General features: G+C 46.9%; 6 protein-coding genes across 6 annotated transcripts; 1 reads left to right on the top strand and 5 right to left on the bottom strand.

Moving 5' to 3' along the window:
• Positions 1 to 544: 544 nt before the first annotated feature.
• On the bottom strand, positions 545 to 2912 carry rcoA (putative transcriptional repressor TupA/RocA; the record flags this gene model as incomplete). The annotated part of the gene is made up of 8 exons (XM_040837156.1): positions 545 to 569; positions 624 to 699; positions 758 to 890; positions 953 to 1423; positions 1530 to 2059; positions 2123 to 2439; positions 2506 to 2587; positions 2792 to 2912. The coding sequence occupies 8 exons, from the start codon at positions 2910 to 2912 to the stop codon at positions 545 to 547; spliced, it is 1755 nt and encodes a 584-aa protein (XP_040692217.1).
• A 1888-nt stretch (positions 2913 to 4800) lies between these two features.
• Positions 4801 to 5931, top strand: ASPWEDRAFT_105986 (sterol desaturase family protein; the record flags this gene model as incomplete). The annotated part of the gene is made up of 2 exons (XM_040827778.1): positions 4801 to 5069; positions 5142 to 5931. The coding sequence occupies 2 exons, from the start codon at positions 4801 to 4803 to the stop codon at positions 5929 to 5931; spliced, it is 1059 nt and encodes a 352-aa protein (XP_040692216.1).
• Positions 5932 to 6797: 866 nt separating this feature from the next.
• On the bottom strand, positions 6798 to 9682 carry ASPWEDRAFT_168442 (NCBP1 family protein; the record flags this gene model as incomplete). The annotated part of the gene is made up of 7 exons (XM_040830302.1): positions 6798 to 7672; positions 7723 to 7904; positions 7961 to 8856; positions 8911 to 9178; positions 9257 to 9363; positions 9439 to 9533; positions 9622 to 9682. 7 exons carry the CDS (start codon positions 9680 to 9682, stop codon positions 6798 to 6800), a joined length of 2484 nt encoding a protein of 827 aa, XP_040692215.1.
• Positions 9683 to 11163: 1481 nt separating this feature from the next.
• Positions 11164 to 13165, bottom strand: ASPWEDRAFT_36193 (GSK family serine/threonine-protein kinase). The gene is made up of 7 exons (XM_040834393.1): positions 12964 to 13165; positions 12710 to 12885; positions 12562 to 12645; positions 12143 to 12491; positions 11896 to 12089; positions 11635 to 11839; positions 11164 to 11574 (listed from the first exon to the last, which is right to left on the bottom strand). The coding sequence occupies exons 1-7, from the start codon at positions 13007 to 13009 to the stop codon at positions 11441 to 11443; spliced, it is 1188 nt and encodes a 395-aa protein (XP_040692214.1). The 5' UTR covers positions 13010 to 13165; the 3' UTR covers positions 11164 to 11440.
• Positions 13166 to 16155: 2990 nt separating this feature from the next.
• Positions 16156 to 16974, bottom strand: ASPWEDRAFT_36189 (uncharacterized protein). Its single transcript, XM_040834392.1, has one exon. It carries the CDS (start codon positions 16835 to 16837, stop codon positions 16571 to 16573), a length of 267 nt encoding a protein of 88 aa, XP_040692213.1. The 5' UTR covers positions 16838 to 16974; the 3' UTR covers positions 16156 to 16570.
• A 3229-nt stretch (positions 16975 to 20203) lies between these two features.
• Positions 20204 to 21419, bottom strand: tom40 (TOM complex pore protein TOM40; the record flags this gene model as incomplete). The annotated part of the gene is made up of 3 exons (XM_040832617.1): positions 20204 to 20311; positions 20386 to 21033; positions 21111 to 21419. 3 exons carry the CDS (start codon positions 21417 to 21419, stop codon positions 20204 to 20206), a joined length of 1065 nt encoding a protein of 354 aa, XP_040692212.1.
• Between the last annotated feature and the right edge of the window lie 373 nt (positions 21420 to 21792).

Below are 21792 nucleotides of genomic sequence, written 5' to 3'. Positions count from 1 at the left end.
CTTTTTTTTCTTTTTCCCGAGTCCCGACAGCTCCCTGGGTAGATCAGCTAATGCAGGCCACATTTCCCTCTATGTATTTCTTTTTGCACACCCGATCCATTGTTTGCAGAGCTGAAAAGAAAAAGAAAGAAAGAATTTCATCGAAATGAGCTGAATGATTCTAATCACCAGAAAAGAAAAGAAAGGGGAAGAAAAAAATGCAAAGGGTCTGTGCAGACTGCCAGTTGACAATTCCCCCAACACATACAACACCTCGAGTCCGCTGCTTGAACCATTGCTTATTTACCTTATTCCTTCTGCTAAGTGAGATAAAACTATATCGCAAAGTCATTCTGCTTCAGCAGTAAATCCAATACCATAAGCAAGTTACAAACAATATGGTTTTAGAACACTTTAAAACAATATCACTCAAACATGACTTGTGATGGAACGGTAGAGGCCTGTCAAAATCCAACGCATAATCCCAGAGCCAAATCAAACCAGCTGCGACAGACTAATCAAATAACAGTCATACTCTTGCGCCCAAGCTTCCCATAATCATCCTTCACCGTCCAGGGAACGGCGAGTATCTAAATTCCCAGTTAGCAAACTCCCCGTTCACTTTCTTATCGGGCTCAACTCACCTCCAGATTCTTGCACGCATGTCACCACTGCCAGTGGCAAACAGGTTGTTCGTGGGGCTGGGTGCAACCGAAATCACTGTTCATCATGTCAGCATACCATGCTTCTTCCCCATCCTTGATTCAATTCTACTCACCAGAGTTCTTGTGGCCTTGAAGCATCATCTGGGCGTTACCGGTGATCGGGTCCCAGAACTGAACACCCCGGTCCTTCGAACCACTCATGACCCATTGTCCATCAGGGGTCAAGCAAACACTGAGCACAAAGTCCTGTCATACCGTTAGCATCCCAGACAAACTAGCCAACCTACAACCTGTAGGAGTACACTTACTTTGTGTCCCTCAAACGTCCGCACACATTTACCTCCCTTGACACCGCTTCCGGGGAATCCTCCCCGGGGTACGGTGAGCTCCCACAGCTTGATCGTCTTGTCGAGACTACCGCTGACAAGGTCGCGACCATTGGGTGCAAAAGCGACCGAGTAAACGCTGTCCTTGTGGCCATCAGGGCTCTCAAGGCGCTCCACGAGGTATCCAGTAGTGGTATCCCACACGCGCACGCTCTTGTCCAGCGAACCCGCGGCGACATAGTGGCCATCAGGAGACATCGCGACCGTGGTCACGCCGTCTTCGATGCTGAGTGTGTAGACAAGCTTACCGTCGAGGATATCCCAGAGGCGAACGGTCTTGTCACCACTGCCAGAGGCAATGTACCGTCCGTTTCCAGCAAAGTCAAGCGAGTAAATATCTTGCTCGTGTCCAGTGAAGATGTGTTTGATGCTCCGAGCAGCAATGTCCCAAACCTAGAGATATCGGCAGTTAGCAACCATAAGGTAAAAGGAAAGATGGATAACTCCATGCGGTGCCGGCTGGAATTGATAAAACTTGATATGACAGCATTAATCTTACCCTAATCTGCTTGTCCTCCGCACCGGTCGCAAGGTACTTTCCGTCCGGGCTGAAACAGACGCTGCGAATGTAAAGATCTCCGTCCTTGTCAACGCTCTCATCCTGCAGGGTAGCAACATTTTGTCCAGTGGTCACGTCGAAAATCTGTGCAGAGCGGTTGCAACCAGTGGCCAGGTACTTGCCGTCCCGGCTGAAACGAACGCAGCAAACAACGCTGTCATGGACAAGGTGATGGACAAGCTCGACATCAAGCACACGCTGAACCTCGGGGTTGAAAACTGCATACCAATCGGCACCCTCCCGCTTTTGCGAGCCTGGCAGATCATCGGGGTTCCAGTTGGCGAGCATGTTTCCCGGGCGCTCTCGGATAAGCGCTTGGCTAGGGGGAGTTGGGCGGGCAATTTGGGGGGAGGCACGAGGATCGGGGTAGGCAAGCTGGTGAGTCTGTTGAGGGGTTGCAGGGCCAGGTGGGACGCGAGGCCTTTTGCCGGGTCCTGGAGATGCTGTTGGTGGAGGCGGAGGTCCGTAGCCTGCAACGGGAACAAGATCCGTGTCAGACCAAAAATCTAGTCAAAAACATAATCACAACATACCGTTCACAGCTGCACCGGCCTGATATCCTGCAAAGGAGCTCTGCGGTGGTTGCGGTGCTCCAGGCTGGGCCGCGGCAGCAGGCTGTTGAAGGGTATGCTGGGGTGGCTGCTGTTCCTGGGGAGGGGCAAGACCGGGAGCACTACCTCCTTGGTTGGCCATAATGCCACCAAACAAGTTACTAGGGCCATGACCCAATGCTGGCGGAGGGGCCTGGGTAGGGCCCGCATGCTGTGCCGGGCCTGCAACATGGGTTGAAGCAGTTTGAACGCCTCGCGACTCGAGCTCGTGCCGCAGCATTCGGATCTCTGCTTCATAACTAATATGAGAAGACCCATATGTTAGCAACTTGCAGCGCAATGTTTCCCGTGACAATGGCACTAACTCTTGTCTCATCTTCATCTGAGTTTGTTCCAGCTGGTAGACCTTCTGTCGGATCATCTCCATTTCCTGGAGCTGACCAGTTACTGAGATATTGTCAGCAAGAAACAGTGCAGGTGGGTGGGGGGGGATTATAGAAATAAAGGGTTTCGGCCATGGTTTGCGACCCATGCGCGCGCAACCAAAGATTGTCGAAGCTCGTTTGTAGGTGCGGGTCGTTATGAAGCACATCGAACGTGATACATGTGATCAAATAGAAATATAAAGGAAAAGTGTATACACACACATACATTGGTGCTCAAACTCGCCGGTGCTCCTCGACTGGTTCTCAAACTCCTGACGCAACTGATCCAGCAACTCCGTCAAACGGGAGTTAGGAGCGGGAACCATTCCGCGATGTGCGTTATACATCGCGCGTGGCACTTTGTTTCTGTCGCTCTGAAAATATCAAACAAAAGAAGGTGGCGGACAAGATGACCGCGAGCCGGATCGAATCTGCGACTGTTCGCGACGAGAAATCAATCGGGTTGGATCCCGACGTAGACGAAAAGGGACACGACACAGACTGATCAGACGTCAGTGCTGCCGCATAACAGCGCGCAAGGACAAGCTGCTGCGACGATGAACAATTGATGGGGAAGGACTGGCGGTGGATAGTATGGAGAGGTCAGGGAGAGAAGGGGGGGAGGTAAAGAGGCTGGAGATTGATTGAGCCTGGTGGTGACAGTTCCAGCACAAGAGGCGGACGGAGGCCAGGGCTGGGCTTTAGGCGGCTCCTGGAGCAGTTTTTGGCGCGAGAGGCGAGACGATAGGCGAGAAGCGCCGGGCGAACTTACTGGACTAGGCAGGCAGTCCACTCGGGAAGCTTTAGTGGGACTCCCGAAGGACGACCGTTTGCAGTGATGGGAGAATAGGACGAAAGATCAAATGGAGCAGAATGCGAAATGGGGAGATGATGGAGAAAAGACGAGGTGAGATGGAAGGGGAAAAGAGCTTCTGTCCCACAGTAGTCAATAACGACGTCGAGGCAATATATTACCGTACAATACGGGGTCATAGCCGCTGTCTCCGCTTTTCTCCTGCAGGATAGTGTATAACCGTCCGTGCATTGGTATGGTATTGTATTATCATCAGATACCTTAGGTAGTCCATAGACACTTTTCGACTGTGGATAACAGATCAGATTTACAGTTGGTTTCATTTGATATCATATACTATTGATCAGTATAATATATGATTTCGTCCATTCTGCCATGCTCTTGAGCTAGGGTTAATATTTAAGCCGTCATGTCGTGTATTGTGTTATGGTTGCAACTGATAAATATACATTGATTGATAGTTGAATGATCTGTAACAACATTTCATGACTCTTCAAGTTACTCAATCCGAGTATCTTACCACGGTAAAATGCAACAAAGGAACAAGCCGAATGTACTCAATATCAGATAGTCTGGGGTGGTCTGGGTTGTCACTATGTACCTGGTGAGCTCTATCGACAGTGCCAGGATAAACTATCGTATATCGTATGACCTCGATAGGTACCTATGTTCTAGAATAACGTCAAAGACTGTTGTGGTCTGTAGCAAGCCGAGTCAACAACCACATTGTATGTTCTGATATAATCGGACGGATATTCCGGATATTCCATGAGACGAAATCCTCATCTGAACCCGTCATACGAACAGGCTTAGATCATAACGTTTTACATCAACATCCATCGAAACATTCCAATCGATGGACTTAGAAGCCCCACGTGGCCAATCACGATGGACTGTGTAGTAGTTCTCGTACGGTACCTTGCATACAACAAAGATAGCCACCCAGAACAAGAACTACCAACCACCACAATCACTAGAAAAAGAAAACAAAATACCGGGTATTCTAGAACATCAGAACATCATCCTATCTGATCTGGACGGACCCAAACGGATCTCCTTATTATTAGTAGCACGGGGTATATATTTCTCTCCCCATCAGTCAAAAACAGCCGATCCGAACAACAAAGGGGGCAAATCGTATGGAGATTGCCAGTGGAACGGCTCTCCTCGTTCCGCCCTGGTGTGATACAGGAATCACTCCTACTTTAATAATCTTAATTATTTTCCTCTCACTCTCCTTTCTAGTTATTTCCCCCCCTCCCCTCCGCACTATCCTTATTTCCCTCCCATCCTTTTTCTACCAGTCCATGTCTGGTCACATCTAAACTTTCTGGATTCCCTAAATTTCTCCATCGCCATCGTCTCTTTCTTCTTCCTCGATTTTCTTCCCCTGTACAAAGGCGCCCCGTTGTCAACACACAATGGATATCGCCCTTGAACTTTGGGACACCTTCATTGGTGATCGCTTCTACTCTGCTTTGCTTCCAGCATCAGTTTCATCTTCCGTTTCGCTGCCTGGCTTCGCCAATGCTGCCAACAGCACCTATTCCTTGTTTGGCGCATCCAAACCGTTTGTCTACGAACCTGCCACACAATTGATTTACCTGGAGCCGTCAAAGTATGCATACATGAGCGCTTGGCCTCGAAACAACATCTATCGGCAGTTCTTGAGTTTCTTCCTGATTGTTTGGTATGCAAGATGAGCCCTCCTCGCAAAACGTTCGAGAACCGGTCGCTGACATGGCTTTTCTTGCGACTGCAGGATTTTCGGCATTATCACCTATTTCATTTCCGCCTCCCTGTCCTACATCTTCATCTGGGACAAGACGACTGTCCAGCATCCGAAATTTCTCAAGAACCAAATCCCTATGGAGATTAGACAGACAATGGAATCGATGCCCGTCATGTCCTTTTTGACTGCCCCTTTCTTGGTTGCCGAAGTTCGGGGATATGCCAAACTATACGATACATTCTCCGAAGAGCCCTTCTCCTATTACAGTATCTTGCAGTTCCCTCTCTTCATTGCGTTCACCGATCTTTGCATCTACTGGATTCACCGGGGTCTGCACCACCCGCGCATCTACAAGACCCTGCACAAGCCTCACCACAAGTGGATCATGCCCAGCCCCTTCGCTTCGCATGCGTTTCACCCCCTGGATGGCTGGTCCCAAAGTGTCCCTTACCACCTGTTCCCGTTCATCTTTCCTCTTCAGAAGCTTGCCTACGTGTTTCTCTTCGGATTCATCAACCTGTGGACCGTGTTGATTCACGACGGTGAATATGTCGCCAACAGCCCTGTCATCAACGGTGCTGCCTGCCATACCATGCACCACTTGTACTTCAACTACAACTATGGCCAATTCACTACTCTGTGGGATCGCCTTGGTGGAAGCTACAGACAGCCAAACGAAGAGTTGTTCCGCCGTGAAACCAAGATGGACAAGGAAGAGTGGAACAGACAGACCAAGGAGATGGAAACTATTCTCAAAGATGTGGAGGGCGATGATGATCGCAAATACCTCTCACAAGATGAGACCAAGAAAGATCTGTGAGGTGAATATGGAGGAAGTTAGCCTTCGAATATTTCCCCGGAGTCCCCAGCGATAACCGGGGCGAGGCCAGCCGATGGACCTGATTATCATACGATGTGCTCAGGTAATAACCATCATCGAGGATCACTTGACCTCATAGATTCGCTTCTGAAATCTTGAAACCACAGACCAAGAAAAAGAAGAAAAGAAAGAAAAAAGCAGAAAAAAAAAATTAAGCAAAATTGCACAGAAAGAGAGGCATGTGCTTTCAGGCGGGTTTCTCGTGGAAGAGACTTTTGTTGATGCTTCTTGAATCTTCAGAGAGTTGGTTTACCCTTTGAAGTGAGTTACGAGTTTCATGCTGTTTCATTTTGCGGCTTCCTCTCTTGATCGAAGCCTGTACCAATACCATTACTAAGTATATTAATCACCATTGTTTCTCGTTTTATATGTTTTAATCAGCTGAGGATCGTTGGCCTGGGCAGTTGAAAGGATAATGCTTATCTCCTTGACTTGCGCGCTTAGCCTTTGAAGGTTTTCTCTTGTATATATGTCAGTGGTTGAAAGGGCAGGAACATGAATACAGTGCCAGAATTATCTATTCTTGAATTGCGTCTTATATTCTATACCTCGCTATATTCCATAATATTTACATTCTTGAACATATTATTAACATTTTCTAAATTGATTTATAGCAGTTTGAATGTAGCTCCAGGATAAACCAAACAGTTGTTTGATACGAAAATTTTGAGAATGTTTGCTTTTTCAAGACATTTGTGAATAATACATGACAGATATTGAGGGTACACAGGGGTAAATTAGCCTGACCAAGTGATATCACGTACCAAGTGGAAGGAGCACAATGTATACAACTTGACGGTCAAACCTTACGAGATATAAGCAGCGCCATCTGCGTCAGCGACATCAAGGTCTCCGTCTGCAGTGGTAGAAGCCTCCTGAACCACAGGTGGTGCAGTTGTACCCAGTGGGGTGGCATTGGTCAGGCTCTCGGAGATGAACGATTCCTCAACACCAGCCTTTCGTCTGAACACCCTGAGCCATCTACGGCCCCATTGGCGGATGATTTCGTCCTCTGGCAAGTCCCCGCTTCCGTCTCCTCTCTCCATCAGCTCGTCATTACTACCGCCGGCGACGGATACGACTGAGTCTTCAATCACCTTGAATAGAGCCTGCATATCGCCTCTCTCGCGGTTCAAGGTCTCATCCAGCACACTCAGCTGGGGCTCGTACAGAGCCGGCTGGACACGCGCAGCAACAATCTGTCGCATGCGGTTGGTGACTTTACCAACGGTGGCAGAGATCATCTCGAAAACGTGCGTCTTTGAGAGAATGGTTCCTGCACTCAGATTCTCGACCAGAGCCCACTCAATGACCGAAATAGGCGACAGAATCGTGTAATTCAGTAGTTTGTCTATAATATTAATAGCGATGCCCGGTTGATCGACCCAGTACTCCATGACGGAGGTGATAATCTGCAAGCGAGCCTTGGGAGACTGTGGCCCGATGGCTAGTAACCGCTCCTTGTTCCGTTCGATGCAGGAAAGAACGTGGGAAAGTGACTTTGAGCCAACAAAGCATATGGCTGTGACAAAGACATCGGTCGAGGCTAGCATGGGGTCCTCGACTCGTTGTGATTTCGCCTGCTCTTCGATTATAGCAATGATTGGCTGAATTTCTTCATCAGCAGCTTTCTTGCGGATGAGCTGCATAAGTTCTTTTCCTTCATTGGCGTAAGGTGTAGCTGAGATTGCGTAAGTAAGGTGTTCAAAGGTTCATAACCAGGGAACTTACTATCCAATGAATACTTAAAGTCAGGCGTGTCTTTCTCCTTGCCTTCGGTGATTAAGTCCTGATAAGGGTCTGGAAGAGTTCCTCGAATGCGCTGTGCGAAACTCAGTCGAATCTCTTTGTCGAGTGAACCCGTAATGAATGCCATTTTAGGATGAATAAGAGGAAGTTCAAGGTCGTCGATCCTATTGCCAAAATCAGCATTCTTGTCCAAAACTGTTTGTGCTTGTAGTGCACGAACCATTCACTCCACTTCCATGTAAAACCAAAGTTGCTTAGATGGTGAGAAAACCAATCCAAAAATCGATGGCTCAAGTCGAGGTCAATCGTTTCCAAGCTTCCGTACAAGAATCGAATCGCACGCCCTAAACTCGGAGCGATAGCGGCAGGCCCAATCTTGCAACACTCAGTGAGGACTGAGTGGTAATAGACGAGCTTATGTTCCGGGGCGGGGAGTTGGAACAATTGAGAAAATACAGCATCAACGGCAACATCTTCGGGTTTCCACACTGGTCGATCCCCCGAGATATCACGCAGTCGGTCAAAGGGGGTTGCGCGCTTCACAAAAGTGTTCGGTGTGAAATAGCAGTCGACATCAATCAGAAACTTGGCAGTCGCGATCCGATTGAAGTCGAGGATATTGATTGTATCGACAAGAGCATCGCGCAACAAGGAGGATGTGATGTCCGACGTTGGCGGTACTGTCTCCATCTCTTGGTTCGCATACACAGATAAGTAGATCTCCGGGAAAATCGCCCTGGCTCCATTTTGCACAGGGTTAGGAACAGTTATTTGAGGGAAAGTATGTTTTGTCCCTGGTTCCAATGTCCTGGGTTCTTCTCCCTCTCCTTCTGGAAGTGGCTTCCATGGCCTAGGGAGACATACGAGCTCCCAGCCTCGGCTGGCTTCGGTCTGCAGTTGAGTCTGCATCAACCCGATGACACTGTGAGCAGCAGTCGGCTTGCCGCCCTCGGAGACAAACGGGTTTACCAAGTCAACCAAAGTATGTGGGGTAGATGCAATGACATCTGTCTTCTCCAGGAGGGCAACCGCTTGAGACTCAAAGCCAGTGGCCGGGGACGCCATCACGTATGGAATAGTAAAAAGGATGATCTTGACGAGCTCGAGACCTAGCAACTAATTTTGCAATGTCAACTTGGGTATACCCTAGACTGGGGATAAGTCACTCACGTCTTCCGAAGATGCTGTCTGAAGATCAACTGCGCGCGCAAACAGCTCCTCAAGCAGTGGAAAGATACCATCGCCCTCAAAAATGAACTGAAGGCAGCCCAAGAAGCGCAAGACAAGTTTGACCTCACGCCAAGCTCCAGTGTTGATGTGCTTTTGTGCTAATTCACTGGCTCTCTTGAGCACCTCAGCTACAATCTCCGATCTCTGGCTGTTGACAACAAGGACTGTCGCTGCGGCGAAGGGGATTTTCAACGGTTGCTCAATAACACTGTCAAGAGTTATAACGTTAGTTATTTAAAAAGTGCATGGGATATGTATGGAAGCAATGATGGCAATAGAAACGTACAGGTCAAGGACGATTTCAATATAGCTGTTTCTGATTTCCTCGTCCTCGTAATTCTCGGCGACGGTCTTCGCGATGCTCACCACATCGTCCTCTGCTCTCCTGGCAGCCTATTTCAATGCCCAAAAGAGTCAGTATCAGGGAGCTAACTTCCTAGTAATTATGCCATTAGGAGGCGTTCGTACCGATTCCGCAATCGTGAGCAGCTGTCTCCGGACCTTAACAACAAGAGGCTCTTCATATCTGCGCCTCTGGGGGCGGCGATCAAAGTCGTCATCATCTAAGTTTCGAAAGATGTTAGCAGATACAGATGAAAAGTAAAAGAAAAACAATTCATAACAATAATGTCAATTGAGGATATCGCTGACCTCTGTAGCGCCTCTTGCGCCCGCCCCTAGGGCCGTGGTGTCGACGTTCGTAGTCAGCCATATTTGCGAAGGGGAAACGCCCAAGTATTTCCCACTCAAGCTGCCTGGTTTTATTATAAACAGTCCTGTATGGTTCGCAAGATGTAATGGCCTTTGAGAATAGAGCTTGAAGCTCTTCTGCTACTACTGGAATCGGAGTTAGACCTCGTCCATGGAAGAAGCCAAACACCGCCAATGGCTGAGGACATCGGGACCTTGATCCTCCGTTCCGCTAATTGATTATCTAAACGCCTGGCGACTGACTTCATTCACATTGCACGGGAGAATACACTGCAGACGCCTAGTAATGGGGCTGTACGGAGTATTGCAGGGATGGTTTAGATGGTTCGTATTGCAAATTGCTGGAGCCGATTTCCAGGACTTTGTTGCTTTAAACAATGACTATCATTTTCTATCATCATCACCGAGTACGGGGTTCATATCTCATCAATCTGATAATGTCAGCGATGGGACTGTTTCGAAGAATGGGACAAGAAGCCCATTTCATTTCCAAATTGTGTCTCCATTTAACCCGGGATAGAGATATTGGAATAGGAAAGTTGAAAAGTCAAATGATATTGATGTCAATGGTTTTACAAAAACCGAACATTTTCTTTTCTCCTGCCCTCTTTGATATCTGTTCTCGAAGAACTGAGGAGAGGCGAATAACTTTTAAGCAAATTTGGAGTTTTCAGAACAACTAGCATCACATCTTGACATAAACGAGATGCCCACCAACTATGGGACAGGAATTGCAGAATACAGCATAGAAACTGGACATGAAAAAAGAAGCAAAGGAAAAAAGAAAGAGGAAGAGAAAAAGAAAAAGAAAATTACAAGACTGTGATTATACACATCAGCGAATGAAGGTCTCCAGGAATACGTCTTGGGAGTCTAGATTTGAAAAAAGAGAAGAGAAGAGAAGAAAGAGATAAAAAAAAAAATAAAAATAAAAAACAAGTAGTCTGCTTTCGGAATTAAAAGACATGTAGCTTCATCGTTGGCCAAGTCAAGTATAACTATGACCAGTCGAGCCAAACGAACGAGGATGGATGACAACAATGAATAGTCCAGAAAGGAAATCGAGGGGGAAAAAAAAAAAGGAAAAAAAAAAGAGGGAAATAGTAACAAAGAAAAAAAAAAGGACAAGAGAAGACAAAAAGGGGGACGTCTCTAAGGCTGCAAGTCGCGGATATAACCACCAATACCTATATTCAAAGCACATGCTTGTGCATCCAAGCAAAATAAAAATCCTTTGATATCTGATGTATTTGTGGGATGGTTAAACCTCCGCACTTCTCAACATGACTTGCTGCATCCTGGTTCCATGACCCTTTCAATCGAGATATGAAGCTAGGCAGACTTAAATCCCGGAAGGCAGACTCACGCAGAAAGGGTATCACTTTTTCCTCCCAAGAACTGTCTCAGACACCTCGATAACTCCAGGCTATGACATTCCATCCCCTTTGCGTAAAACTGTCATGATCCATATCCCCACTTGGAAAAAAAAAAATTTTTTTCATCTCTCCGATCATGACATGGATGGCACTTTTTTTTCTTCGTTTTTTTTTTCTCCCCTGATCGCCTCTCACAGAGAAACCAGCTCCTAGACGCCTCGCCAATGGATAAGGTCTACAGATTTGGCGAAACCTTTCCCACTTCCAAAACCGCCCCGGAGATGAAGGGGCGGCTCACACGGCATGACATCAAATTCTAGCGCACACGTGCAGATACAGCACTACAGACAGGCGTGTACTTCGTAAGCGTGTCACACTTTGACTCAGTCAAGGCGTGCTATCATTTCGTCCTTCGTAAGAGGTGTGAAGTTTTCGATATTGAGACCGCGAGCCTCGAGTGCGGGACGTGCGTGGGGAGGAATCAACCGGCTGTTCATGGCGGGTGCAATAGAGAGTTCTTTAATGAATATCAGTAAACAGATCTTTCAAAAAAATCTTCAGTTTGATGGTAACATACCATGTCGCGAGAAATCAAAAAGATTAGGGAGTTCTCTTGGCGCGCCATTAGGGTGCCGTGAATCGGGCAGTCGTGTGTTAGGATCCCGCAGTTCATCGAAGAAGGGGTGGCACATCGCCTCAATAGCCGATAGACGTTGTGTTGGCGTGTATTCCAGGAGGGCCGAGATAAGATCGATAGCCTCAGGGGGTGCTTTCCGGAAAACCTGGGAACGTCCACTCAGCGTCACATTCAACAGGGCACCATGACGGGGGAGATTACCTTATTGAAGGGGTGTGGCTTAATCTGAGGGAATTTGTGTTCCATGTAATTGGGATTCATGGTACGAATCTGCTCCCGAGTAGGAGTACCTAGAACCTTAATGATTTCCACAAGCTGGTCAATTCCCGATTCACCAGGGAAGAGCGGTTGCCCGAGCATCAGCTCGGCCATTACACAACCGGTGGACCAGACATCTGATATCTGTTAGTGACTTTTGGTATGGGTTAGTTGGGATCGGATCAAGTACCAATTTTAGTTGTGTAGTTGGTCGCGCCAAAGATCAACTCTGGTGCACGGTAGTAGCGGGAGCAGATGTAGGAAACATTGGGCTCGTTCTCGACTAGTATCTTGGCCGAACCGAAGTCGCAGAGTTTCAAGATGCCGGTGGTAGGGTCAAGCAAAAGGTTTTGGGGCTTGATATCTCGATGGCAGATACCTTGAGAGTGAATGTAGGCCAGGGAGCGGAAAAGTTGATAGATGTAAAGCTTGACCTCCAGCATTGGCATAGTAGTTTTCAACTTGTTGAAATACCGGGATGCCCGGTACACCGTCTCCGGTACATATTCGAGAACGAGATTCAGGTACACTTCATCTTTCTACAAATTGGGTTAGTGTGATCAGCCAAAAGGCCAATGCGTGGGGAATCGGCATGTTGACTTCACATACCCTTTCGCCATTCGAGTAGTAGAAGGCTTTGAGTTCTACAATATTGGGATGGCGGACGATTCGCATGATCTGCAACTCACGGTTCTACAGGGTCTGTCAGCAAAAAGCCTTTGTGGGCAATATAGCCAACGGCAACATCCACACATACTTTGAAGCGCTTGTCTTGGAGGACTCGTTTGATGGCAGCATCCTCGCCGCTGGGCATCATTCTTGTTTGGAAAACAACACCAAACGACCCATTGCCGACGATCTTGCACTGTGTATAAGAAATCTCTTTGGTCTCCCCGGTTAGCCCATCTTGGACCTTCTCACGAACAACTTCTGCTTGATCAGTAGAACGACAACGTCAGTATTGCGGTCTATTCCCATACGACAATTCGATCCATAACGATGATTTCTTACCACCCATGCGCAAGCTTGAAAACACCCCAGGTTTATTCTGTGACATCACGAGGGTGCTGAGGGAATGACGACGGCGACAAATCGGGCAGTGCTATCGAGAAAATGGAGGACTGCACTTCAATAGCGGATGGCGGAAAAGGGCGTAAAAGTAAGTGGTGAGGTCCGTCTTGGGCAGACTGTAATCGGTGGAGCACTATGTTGGGAGGGGGGAAGCACTCTAGATGGGCGGAATGTCCGAACGGATGATGTTGGGTGGAGGTGCGCGTGAGATGAAAGGTTGAGAAGCGGACTTGCAGGCGGGCGAATCGTAGAATGGAAGGCTCAAACCAAGGACCAAATCGACTTGGGTAGGGTGCCAAGAGTACAGACACAAGACCACAGCAAGTGAAACCTCACGATGCAAAGCAAGAGATCGTGGAGCCTGATGGACCGCAACCGATTCGGAAAATAAGAAAAAAGGAAGCAAGAAGGGTAGGGGTGGGTTTAAAAAAAAAAGAATTAAAAAAAAAAAAAAGGCCGAAAAGTTATTCACACCTCGCCAGTACAGGAGAAGATGGTCCTTGAGGTGAGGGTGGTGGTTTGGGGCGGGTTAGAGCATAAGTCTCCGTAGGAGGGATGGGGGTTCGGAGGAGAGGGAGAGGAAGAGGGAAGAGAGAGAGAAGAGAGGGAGCAGGTGACGTTGATGGAGCGAGGAAGCCCGAACACGCGAGGGCTGCAGGAACGCGGGAATAAAGCACCAGGAGAGGAGAGGAAGAAAGCAAGGAACACACAAGCCAACTCCGATTGAGGGAGAGATTCCAATGACGGAAGAAAAAAAAAAAGAAAAAAAAAAAGAAAACTTTTGGGGAGGAGGCACAAAAAGGAAATAAAATGGAGAGGGTGCAAAAGAGAGTAGGTGCGAAAATGAGCCTGTTCCAATATCTGGGAGTAGGTAGGTAGCAGCAGTAGTAGCAGGTGGTGGTGGGCGAGTCAGAGGCAACGTTTGGGGAGGGGAGGGGGAGGAGGCGGGCGGGCGGGAGTAATAGTGGTTAATACCTAGTCAGGTAAGGTAAAAGGTAAGTAGATAGGTAAGAGTAAGAGTAAGAGTAAGAGTAAGTATGTAAGTAGGTGGTCCAGCGCACAGAGCTGCTTGTGGCAGTGTGTGGAGAGGTATGTAAAATATGATGTGAGTTGTGGATAATGGCTGGGGACTGGGAGCAAAAAAGGTTGCTGTTTACGGCCTCCGGCATGAAGATGTCTAACTAATTTACCTACAGAGCTTGTCATTTGTTTCCTGGTTTTTAAGATGGCATCTACCTAGGTAGTAACAGTCTACTGAAGCAAGCAGTTGCTACTACTAGGTAGGTACTTATTTTGCAATGGGTAATAAAAAGAGGGGTACCGATAGGTAGGTAGGTATATGTATTGTTACCGTACCGTACCATGTCATATTGGTTATTTTGGATACCGTACCATACCTCACCCTTACACCATGAAGCAAGGTGTCTCTACATCGACAGACAAACATTCATCCAACATAATCTGTAGGTACAAAGCTGTGTAGTTCAAAAAGTCGTTTATTCATGCTGGTGTTTTCTCGGATTCGAAGATGGAGAACAACCATAACTACTAGGTAATAATAGGCCTGGCAGATCACTGATGACGGCGGCTGGGGTGGAACCGCTGAGATTGGGCGCCAGTTACTGCAACACCCATTCACAGGCCAGATGACCTCTACCCCAAGCGCTCGGGTTGAGACCAGTAGCGGGTTCTGACCGAAGTTCATTCTGAAGCAATTGTTTGTTTGTTCTTCCCAACAAGAAGAGTTCGAGTACTTTTCATCTCATTTCTTCCGAGAATTTGGGAACGTTTGATGGATAGATCCAAAGGGCATGCATTGGTCCAATCTTTACTGACTGACATGCAATAATGAGGGAATTGCCATTGGATTTGGGCAGTATAGGAAAAAAAAAAAAAAAAAAAAGAGGGGTTATTGAATAATAATTACAGTCTCGGCGGAAGAAAAATATACTTCAGGTTCGGTAAGAATCTGTTCGAAACAAGATTACAATGTCTGCCCATACTTTGCATGATCCTTACAGCACAGGCATCATTCCAAGAGTACCCTGATATATCACGCACAAGTTCAGGCTGATTTCAGACCTCTTCACAGCCCCATGAAGTCACCACCTCGGGCCTATCTTACCTGATGAAACCCAAAGCTGGCTCCAGTTGCTCAAGAGGTATTTCTCTGTACCTACCATACAGATGTACCAAGAGTTCCAATGATGGGGAAACCATCTGGCCATGTGGTTGGTCTGCCAGTGTCGGGTGACCAATTGTGATTTTCACTGGAACTGATCTGATTGGTCATATCTGCTGTGGCTAGTGTATGATAAATACCGTATTAGTGTAAACATACAGCATTTCTGCCCAGGATCTCGATGTTGACGTAATTGCATGGTTTGGCGGTTGTATGCGATTCTTGTGCTTACCATGGGATCAAATCATCACCTCCAGTCCGACGTCTGCTGTTAATACTAATAAGAAACGACCGTGATGTGGTTCAAGAAATACTAGTCAGGGTAATTGAAGTCTAGAGCTTGCCACTCTGTCATACACAGGCAGACTTACTTCCATATCTAGCTATGGTATGACTGGCAGTAAGATCAGGTGCTTGGGAGCTTGGGGCAATGTCTGAACGGTGCGGTTCGTCGGGTGCCTTACCCAACCAAGATCTGATAATCATCGTCAAAATCCGATGTATCATATGTAGGTCTAGATGTGCAGTCTTTGTTAATCATTGACAGGTGACTTTGATGGTATAGTGTTTAATTTACTCTGGACGTCGTAGAGCAACCCACAAACTGTTGATTGTTCTATTCTTGGCCTCGTACTCTGTACAGACTAAAGACACTATGTAATTCTGCTTCACCCCACTTTGGCAGGGAGGAATTGCAGATAGTAGCCCCCCCCTCTGTTTACTGTGTGCAAGGTTATCTAAAAATACATATAAAATAATGCAAATAATTATTAATATCGTGGAAACAAAAAGCAAAAAAAAAAAAAAAAAGGTAGCTAGTCAAATACTGTATATGCTACTATTGCTAGTATACGAACTACAAAAGACTCATACACACATACACAAAAATGGCCCCATGGGCCCATATGACCTGTTGACTAGCATCATAACTTTAAATTCTTTGCCTCTTCGCCGGGGAGGGGAGGCAAACTCCTCGACCTGTAAGTACTCATGCCAGCTTCATATGATTACAGATAGCAGGCATCATGCATCATGTGGCATGTATACACTGGTAGTAAACTTTTTCTCAGATCACTAGCCAAAACAATATGTGTTTCAAACCAGCATTGTCCAACAATTAATTTCCTTTAATTTATAGACGTCTTATCTCTCTAACTATCGAACTGCGGAATGAAGATTGATAATCATCAACGATCTCTATTCAACATTCAACAGTGGAGCGATAATGCCATCCAACAAGATAAAGGTCAGGTAAGGAACATTCCTGGAGCAAAATTCGGAAATGCTATGCATCAATATAACAAATGATGCATACATAAATCCGTACAATGTCGGTCAACAGGCTGCATGTTACAGAGAGGTATGTTATGGCTTGAGACAGTATATCCCAATCCTTTCTCTGAAGACAAGGATGAATCGCCACAGATCCCAAGGAGAATGCTGAGGTCGTGCTAGCAAGGATTCCCTTGATGTTGTCATCTGCGTCACCACCTCTGGAGTGGTAAGGATGGAATGAATCCCAGCTGCATACCTAAGTCTCATCGTCGTCGCCCATGCATATTGGTACCAGAGAGCTGGTCCAGCAATGCACCATTGACGTCCGAAACCAATGATCCACGGGGCATGGGCCATTGTCCGATCAAATAGTAGGAAGCGGTAAAGATATTGGCTATTTTCTTCGAGTCAACTAAGGTTGTTCCTGGACTATTTCCTACTAGACCAAAGTGATCAGCAGCTGTCAGGTCTCAGACACAAGTCAGATGACTCGCCCAAAAAAAAAAAAAAGCCCATGCATCCACGATTTCTTTGTTTCTTTTCCGTAGAGCTCGTGCTTTATCGAGTGTACATGAGAGCTGCAAACTTATCTGAAGCCATCCTTGCGACAATAATGCAGATGAGAATGTGTTGTCTGTCTATAAGCCAAAAACAAAAGGTTCGCAATAGTAATTTGAATACATGGAGTTTCCAGGTTAGTGTCGTTGAATTACCAGTAATTACAAGCGTCCCACTTGTGTGGCTAGTTCCGAGGCATATCCAAGGAAAGCGTTAGTCATTTGTTTTCTGTAAAGTACGTACATACCCTTTTTTTTTTTTTTTTTTGACTTAATTCTTTTTTTTTCCCCATTTCGATTCCTTAATAAAAACAAAATTGCTGGTTCTGAAAATTCTCGAACCAAATGCCTACTCCATCCAGCCCTCAAAGAGTCCCACTATCCAACAGTTATCTCTGGGGAATTGAGGAGACTACTCCGTACTAGTATGAGGAACCATTTTATGGAGCAACTCCTTCCCACTAGGCACAAGCGAATAGTAGGACTGACATTTGCTTGGCCTGGTTAGTAACTTTGTCCGTATAATTTACTGTTCCCTGGCTCTCGGGTGCTTCAATTTCGTCATTTTCAAACCCGTGAGCCTTGGAACCGGTCGGTATGAATGACCTGTACAGCATATCTCGAGTGTGTGTCCATCCGGCCATTTATCTGCTGCAGATTGTCGTCCGCAGCGGCCAAACCCGCCCGCTGCTTGCTTATGATAGGTATCCTCGAGCTGGTTGAGTCTGGAATTCAATTGTCGACATTTTAAGGAGCGCCACCACCCTTGATTATTGACTGTCGTCCTCTTTTTGTGAAACACTGGAAAAGCTTCCCGCTGGAAGATGTCTTGTTGAGCGGTTGATACTAAAATCCATGACAGGTCTGGAGGTGCACAGCTTGGGCAAAGCTGATATACACAATGATGAGCTGAGCTTGTGTCAATTCTAGTATAGTATGGATATCCCTTGATTCCTATGCCAACAAAGACATGCATACAGGTCAAGTCAGACTTGCTCTGCAGGCAATGATGGGTTTAAATGGATCTTAATGGCCATATACCGAACCAATAGTGGATAGTTACTCTTTAACTACCGGAGATGCACGCATGCTTTAAAATAAACACGATAGTTAGCAGAGGGTCGAAGATGACCCTTCATATCCAACTATATCATCTGCTGGTATTCTGTCAGGCACGTGAGTCATTGCAGATAATAAATTGCACCAACTGAATCTGATGAGAATCAAGACAAGGCTGTGTCTGCTCACTATCTGCACAGCTTCAGCCTTCATGCTTGTTATCAATAAAGAAGTGGATATACAATATGCCGTAGTATAAACTTTGCCTGCACTTATTAAGGGGCGTCGCTCAACTTTTCGAGCTGACCCGATACCATGTCATCTGCAGGATTCAGAATGTAGTACATGAAACCGTGTTGGGCTGCACAACGGGCAGTCGATTCTGAAACTCCTTGGCCACAGTTCCCAGTTCCCAGTCGACACCATATCATGATATCTTCCTATGGTTTGTCAAGTAAATTGGATGCTTTATTCAGAGGCCGGCAAGCTCAACCGTTTCCCGAAGCCATAGCACCAATCACGATGCTCCTTCGTACTCCATGAAAGACACCAGAAAACGGACTTAAGGGATTAATTATTCCCGTCAAACTGAAAAAGGGTTGGGGGAAGAAAGACCAGGGGCTAGTTGGACCCAATGATGTCATGGGTGGAGTGGGCCTGATAATCGCAAACTTCCGTACGGCTAGCGAGAAAAAAAAAAAAAAAAAGGTAGAAGAGAAAATAGAGACAGACAGAGAGAGAGAGCAAGAAGAGGCGACAGAAATACTGTACATGGCATAGGTCGATAATCCCTCGCATAACTCCGTATTCAGACCCAACAGTCGCCACTACACAAGGCCAATTGCAGCCTACAAGACAGAGGTCTGAGTGGATCCCAGCGCATGTAAATAAGACCTCATCGGCCAGGTTCGAAATGCGAATGGGATGGATGGAGGGATGAATGGCCAGTAACCGAAATCAACGAGGAGTCGCCGAGAAAAAAGCTTTGAACCTCGCAGTCGGTGGGGGGTGTTGGATGTCTAGCATTGGATGGTCGGCTTTGCATCGTTGAAGCTCCAACTGCTCCGGTGGATTTTGGTGGTTCTCTTGGTCGGATCCACGCAACTAGTTCATTTGCGACCTAAAATATGCAATCAATTCGGTTAACGAACAGCCGTTTTATCCATACCTAGTATGGAGAGGTTACCTATCCATATTTAATGTATTACTGTATTATACAGTATCGAGGTAGACCATCTTGGCTTGAGAGCCATTGATATAAAGATGGTTACATCAGTCGTATCTTGATTCCAAAACCTCATGATGGTTTTGATCTTACTTACCAGTTGTCCAGATGCGATTTTCGCCTTCGATATTTGACTGTCAAACAATGCATCCACCTTCTGCTTCTACTTGGGTCATGGCAGACCTGAGACCTTACGCCTTATAAGGCCAGATCATCCTGGTTCCATATTTCAAGCATGACTCGTGGAGAATCGCATATATATTAATCAATGTTCATATTCTAGAATACAAGTCTCTTGTCTGATTAGACAAGCCACCCATTGATCAATCACTTTTCCTCCCCGGTCAATGTGAATAACATGTTCGCTGACCACTTCCTTTCCAGTGTGAGAATCAGATATTGTTTTACATTGCCCCATCTATGCATACTGAAAAAGAAAGAAAAAAAAAAAAAAAAAAACAAACAAACACGAGCTTCCCATAAGAGTTTCCATGCATCTCATTCCCAGTAGTCCTGCTGACCAGCCGAGGGCGCCATCAGAATAGATAGGGTCAAGGGGACACAACGAACAGGCCAAAAATCATAGATGAAGCCATAAAAATAAAAGGAAATAAACGAAAGGGGAAAAGGTGATAATCAAAGAAATAGGAAGATGGTTCTATACAAAAGTCGGTTCCATGGCGCCAAATCACCGCTTCCCTGCACCAACAAACCGCATTCAAGGTAATAACCCGAGGAAGTGACACCATGTTCCAAAGATACACGTGGAGAGTGAAGAGCTACTAAAACAAAGGGTGAAAGAGTATAGGCTGGACGGCGGAGAATTCGTGGTGGTTCAAGTTCTCCCATGACTAGCTCCAGCTATGGATGAATCAGGGATGCTTAGAAAGGAGGAGTGACCATGCCCTGGGCCTCGATCTTCTCCTGCTGCTCCATCAATTCTTCGCCAGCGATCTCAAGGGATACAGCAAGACCGAGCTTAGCCGTTTGCTACATGGAGAACAAACGTGGTCAGCCTCAAAAGTCTCATTGCACTAAGGAAAACAGTGTGATAAAAAACTCACCTTGGCCTGGTCAATCTCACCAGCAAAAGTAAGGGCGATGGGCATGGCTATCCGCTTCTCCAAAAGGCAGCTAACCTTTCCAGCGCTGTCGACCTGGGCACGGAATGTGGAAGCACGGAAGTCATACTTGGCTCCGATGGAGGTTGTGCCGTCGCGGCTGGGACCACCCATCATAGCAGCAGCAGCGTTGGGGGCGAACTGAAGGTTCATATCAACACCAGCCTCGACACGCTCCGAAAGCTTCCTCCAGTACGAGGCAGACAGGACACCCTGGGCCTGCAATTGAGCACTAGCGATCCATTCGGGGGTCTTGTACTTGGCACAGTAAGAAAGGGCAGTCTCCGGACGAGTGCTCATACCCTGTCGCTGCCAGATGGCTTCGAAACCGAGAGCCAGGCTGGGAGTAATGGACTGCAAGTAACTTCCGACGAAGATTCCGGTAAGGCCACCCTCCAAGATGGATGGGTTGAAACCCTTGATGGATGCCGAGAAGTCATCACCAGTGTAGTCATTGTCGATCTGCATCAGTGCCTGGCCTGCTCCCGACATGACCTGGGCGTTGGTCTTTGTGACAAACTTGTCGGTCCAACGGTAGTTACCGACCGCAGCGAGTCCACCGTCGCTTCCGAGGTTGCCTTGCATGAAAACCTTTTGAAAGCCTTAGATTTAGTAACCATCCAAACTAGCTGTCATAACGAATCGTAGATAACATTGATGTGACCTACATTTTGACTTCCGTACATGGCCGAGAAGTTGTACGGAGGCAGGTTGCCTGAACCACCCATGGAGAAAGCATGCGACACACGGAACAGAGGCGACATGCCAAAGGCCTTTGTCAAGTCTGCTCGGAGACCTGTGAACATGAAGTTGGAAAGCAAGACATCCTTCTGGACTTCTCTTCCGATGTTATCCACGGTTCCTGGGTTGGAAAGGCCAAGAGCCTCCCTTCGCTCTGAGAACGAGGTGTATGCATCCTTAATAGCTGCGGCGACGGAATTGTCCGCAAGGAAGGAAAGAGGCGATGAGTCGGCCATTGTGGCTTATTATGAAGATTAGATTTAGATATTTATTCAAGAACACGGAGGGAACGGAGTCGTCACGTCGGGGTCGAGAAGTGGCCTTGGAGTAGGAGAGAAAGGACAGAAAAGATTTTGAGACCAGCCCTAGAAATTGAACTCGGGATGAAACAGGAGCAATTTCGCTAATCGCAATCAGAGACCTTGAACGGGCTGAGGTCTGGGCCTGTTCTTAGGGATGATGATGGGGGTAGAAACGACGGGGAAGATGCTAGGTGACTGAAGTCTTTCCAAACAACTTTGAAAAAAGTCACCTTTGGTCTTTTGCTTTTCCGCCCGGGCTTGGCGGTTGCGTTTGTGGTCGCTACGAACTGCCAGAGGCAAGAATAAC

Source organism: Aspergillus wentii (genome assembly GCF_001890725.1).
Source record: "Aspergillus wentii DTO 134E9 unplaced genomic scaffold ASPWEscaffold_2, whole genome shotgun sequence".
NCBI lineage: Eukaryota > Fungi > Ascomycota > Eurotiomycetes > Eurotiales > Aspergillaceae > Aspergillus > Aspergillus wentii.
This window is presented reverse-complemented; position numbering and strand designations above follow the sequence as displayed.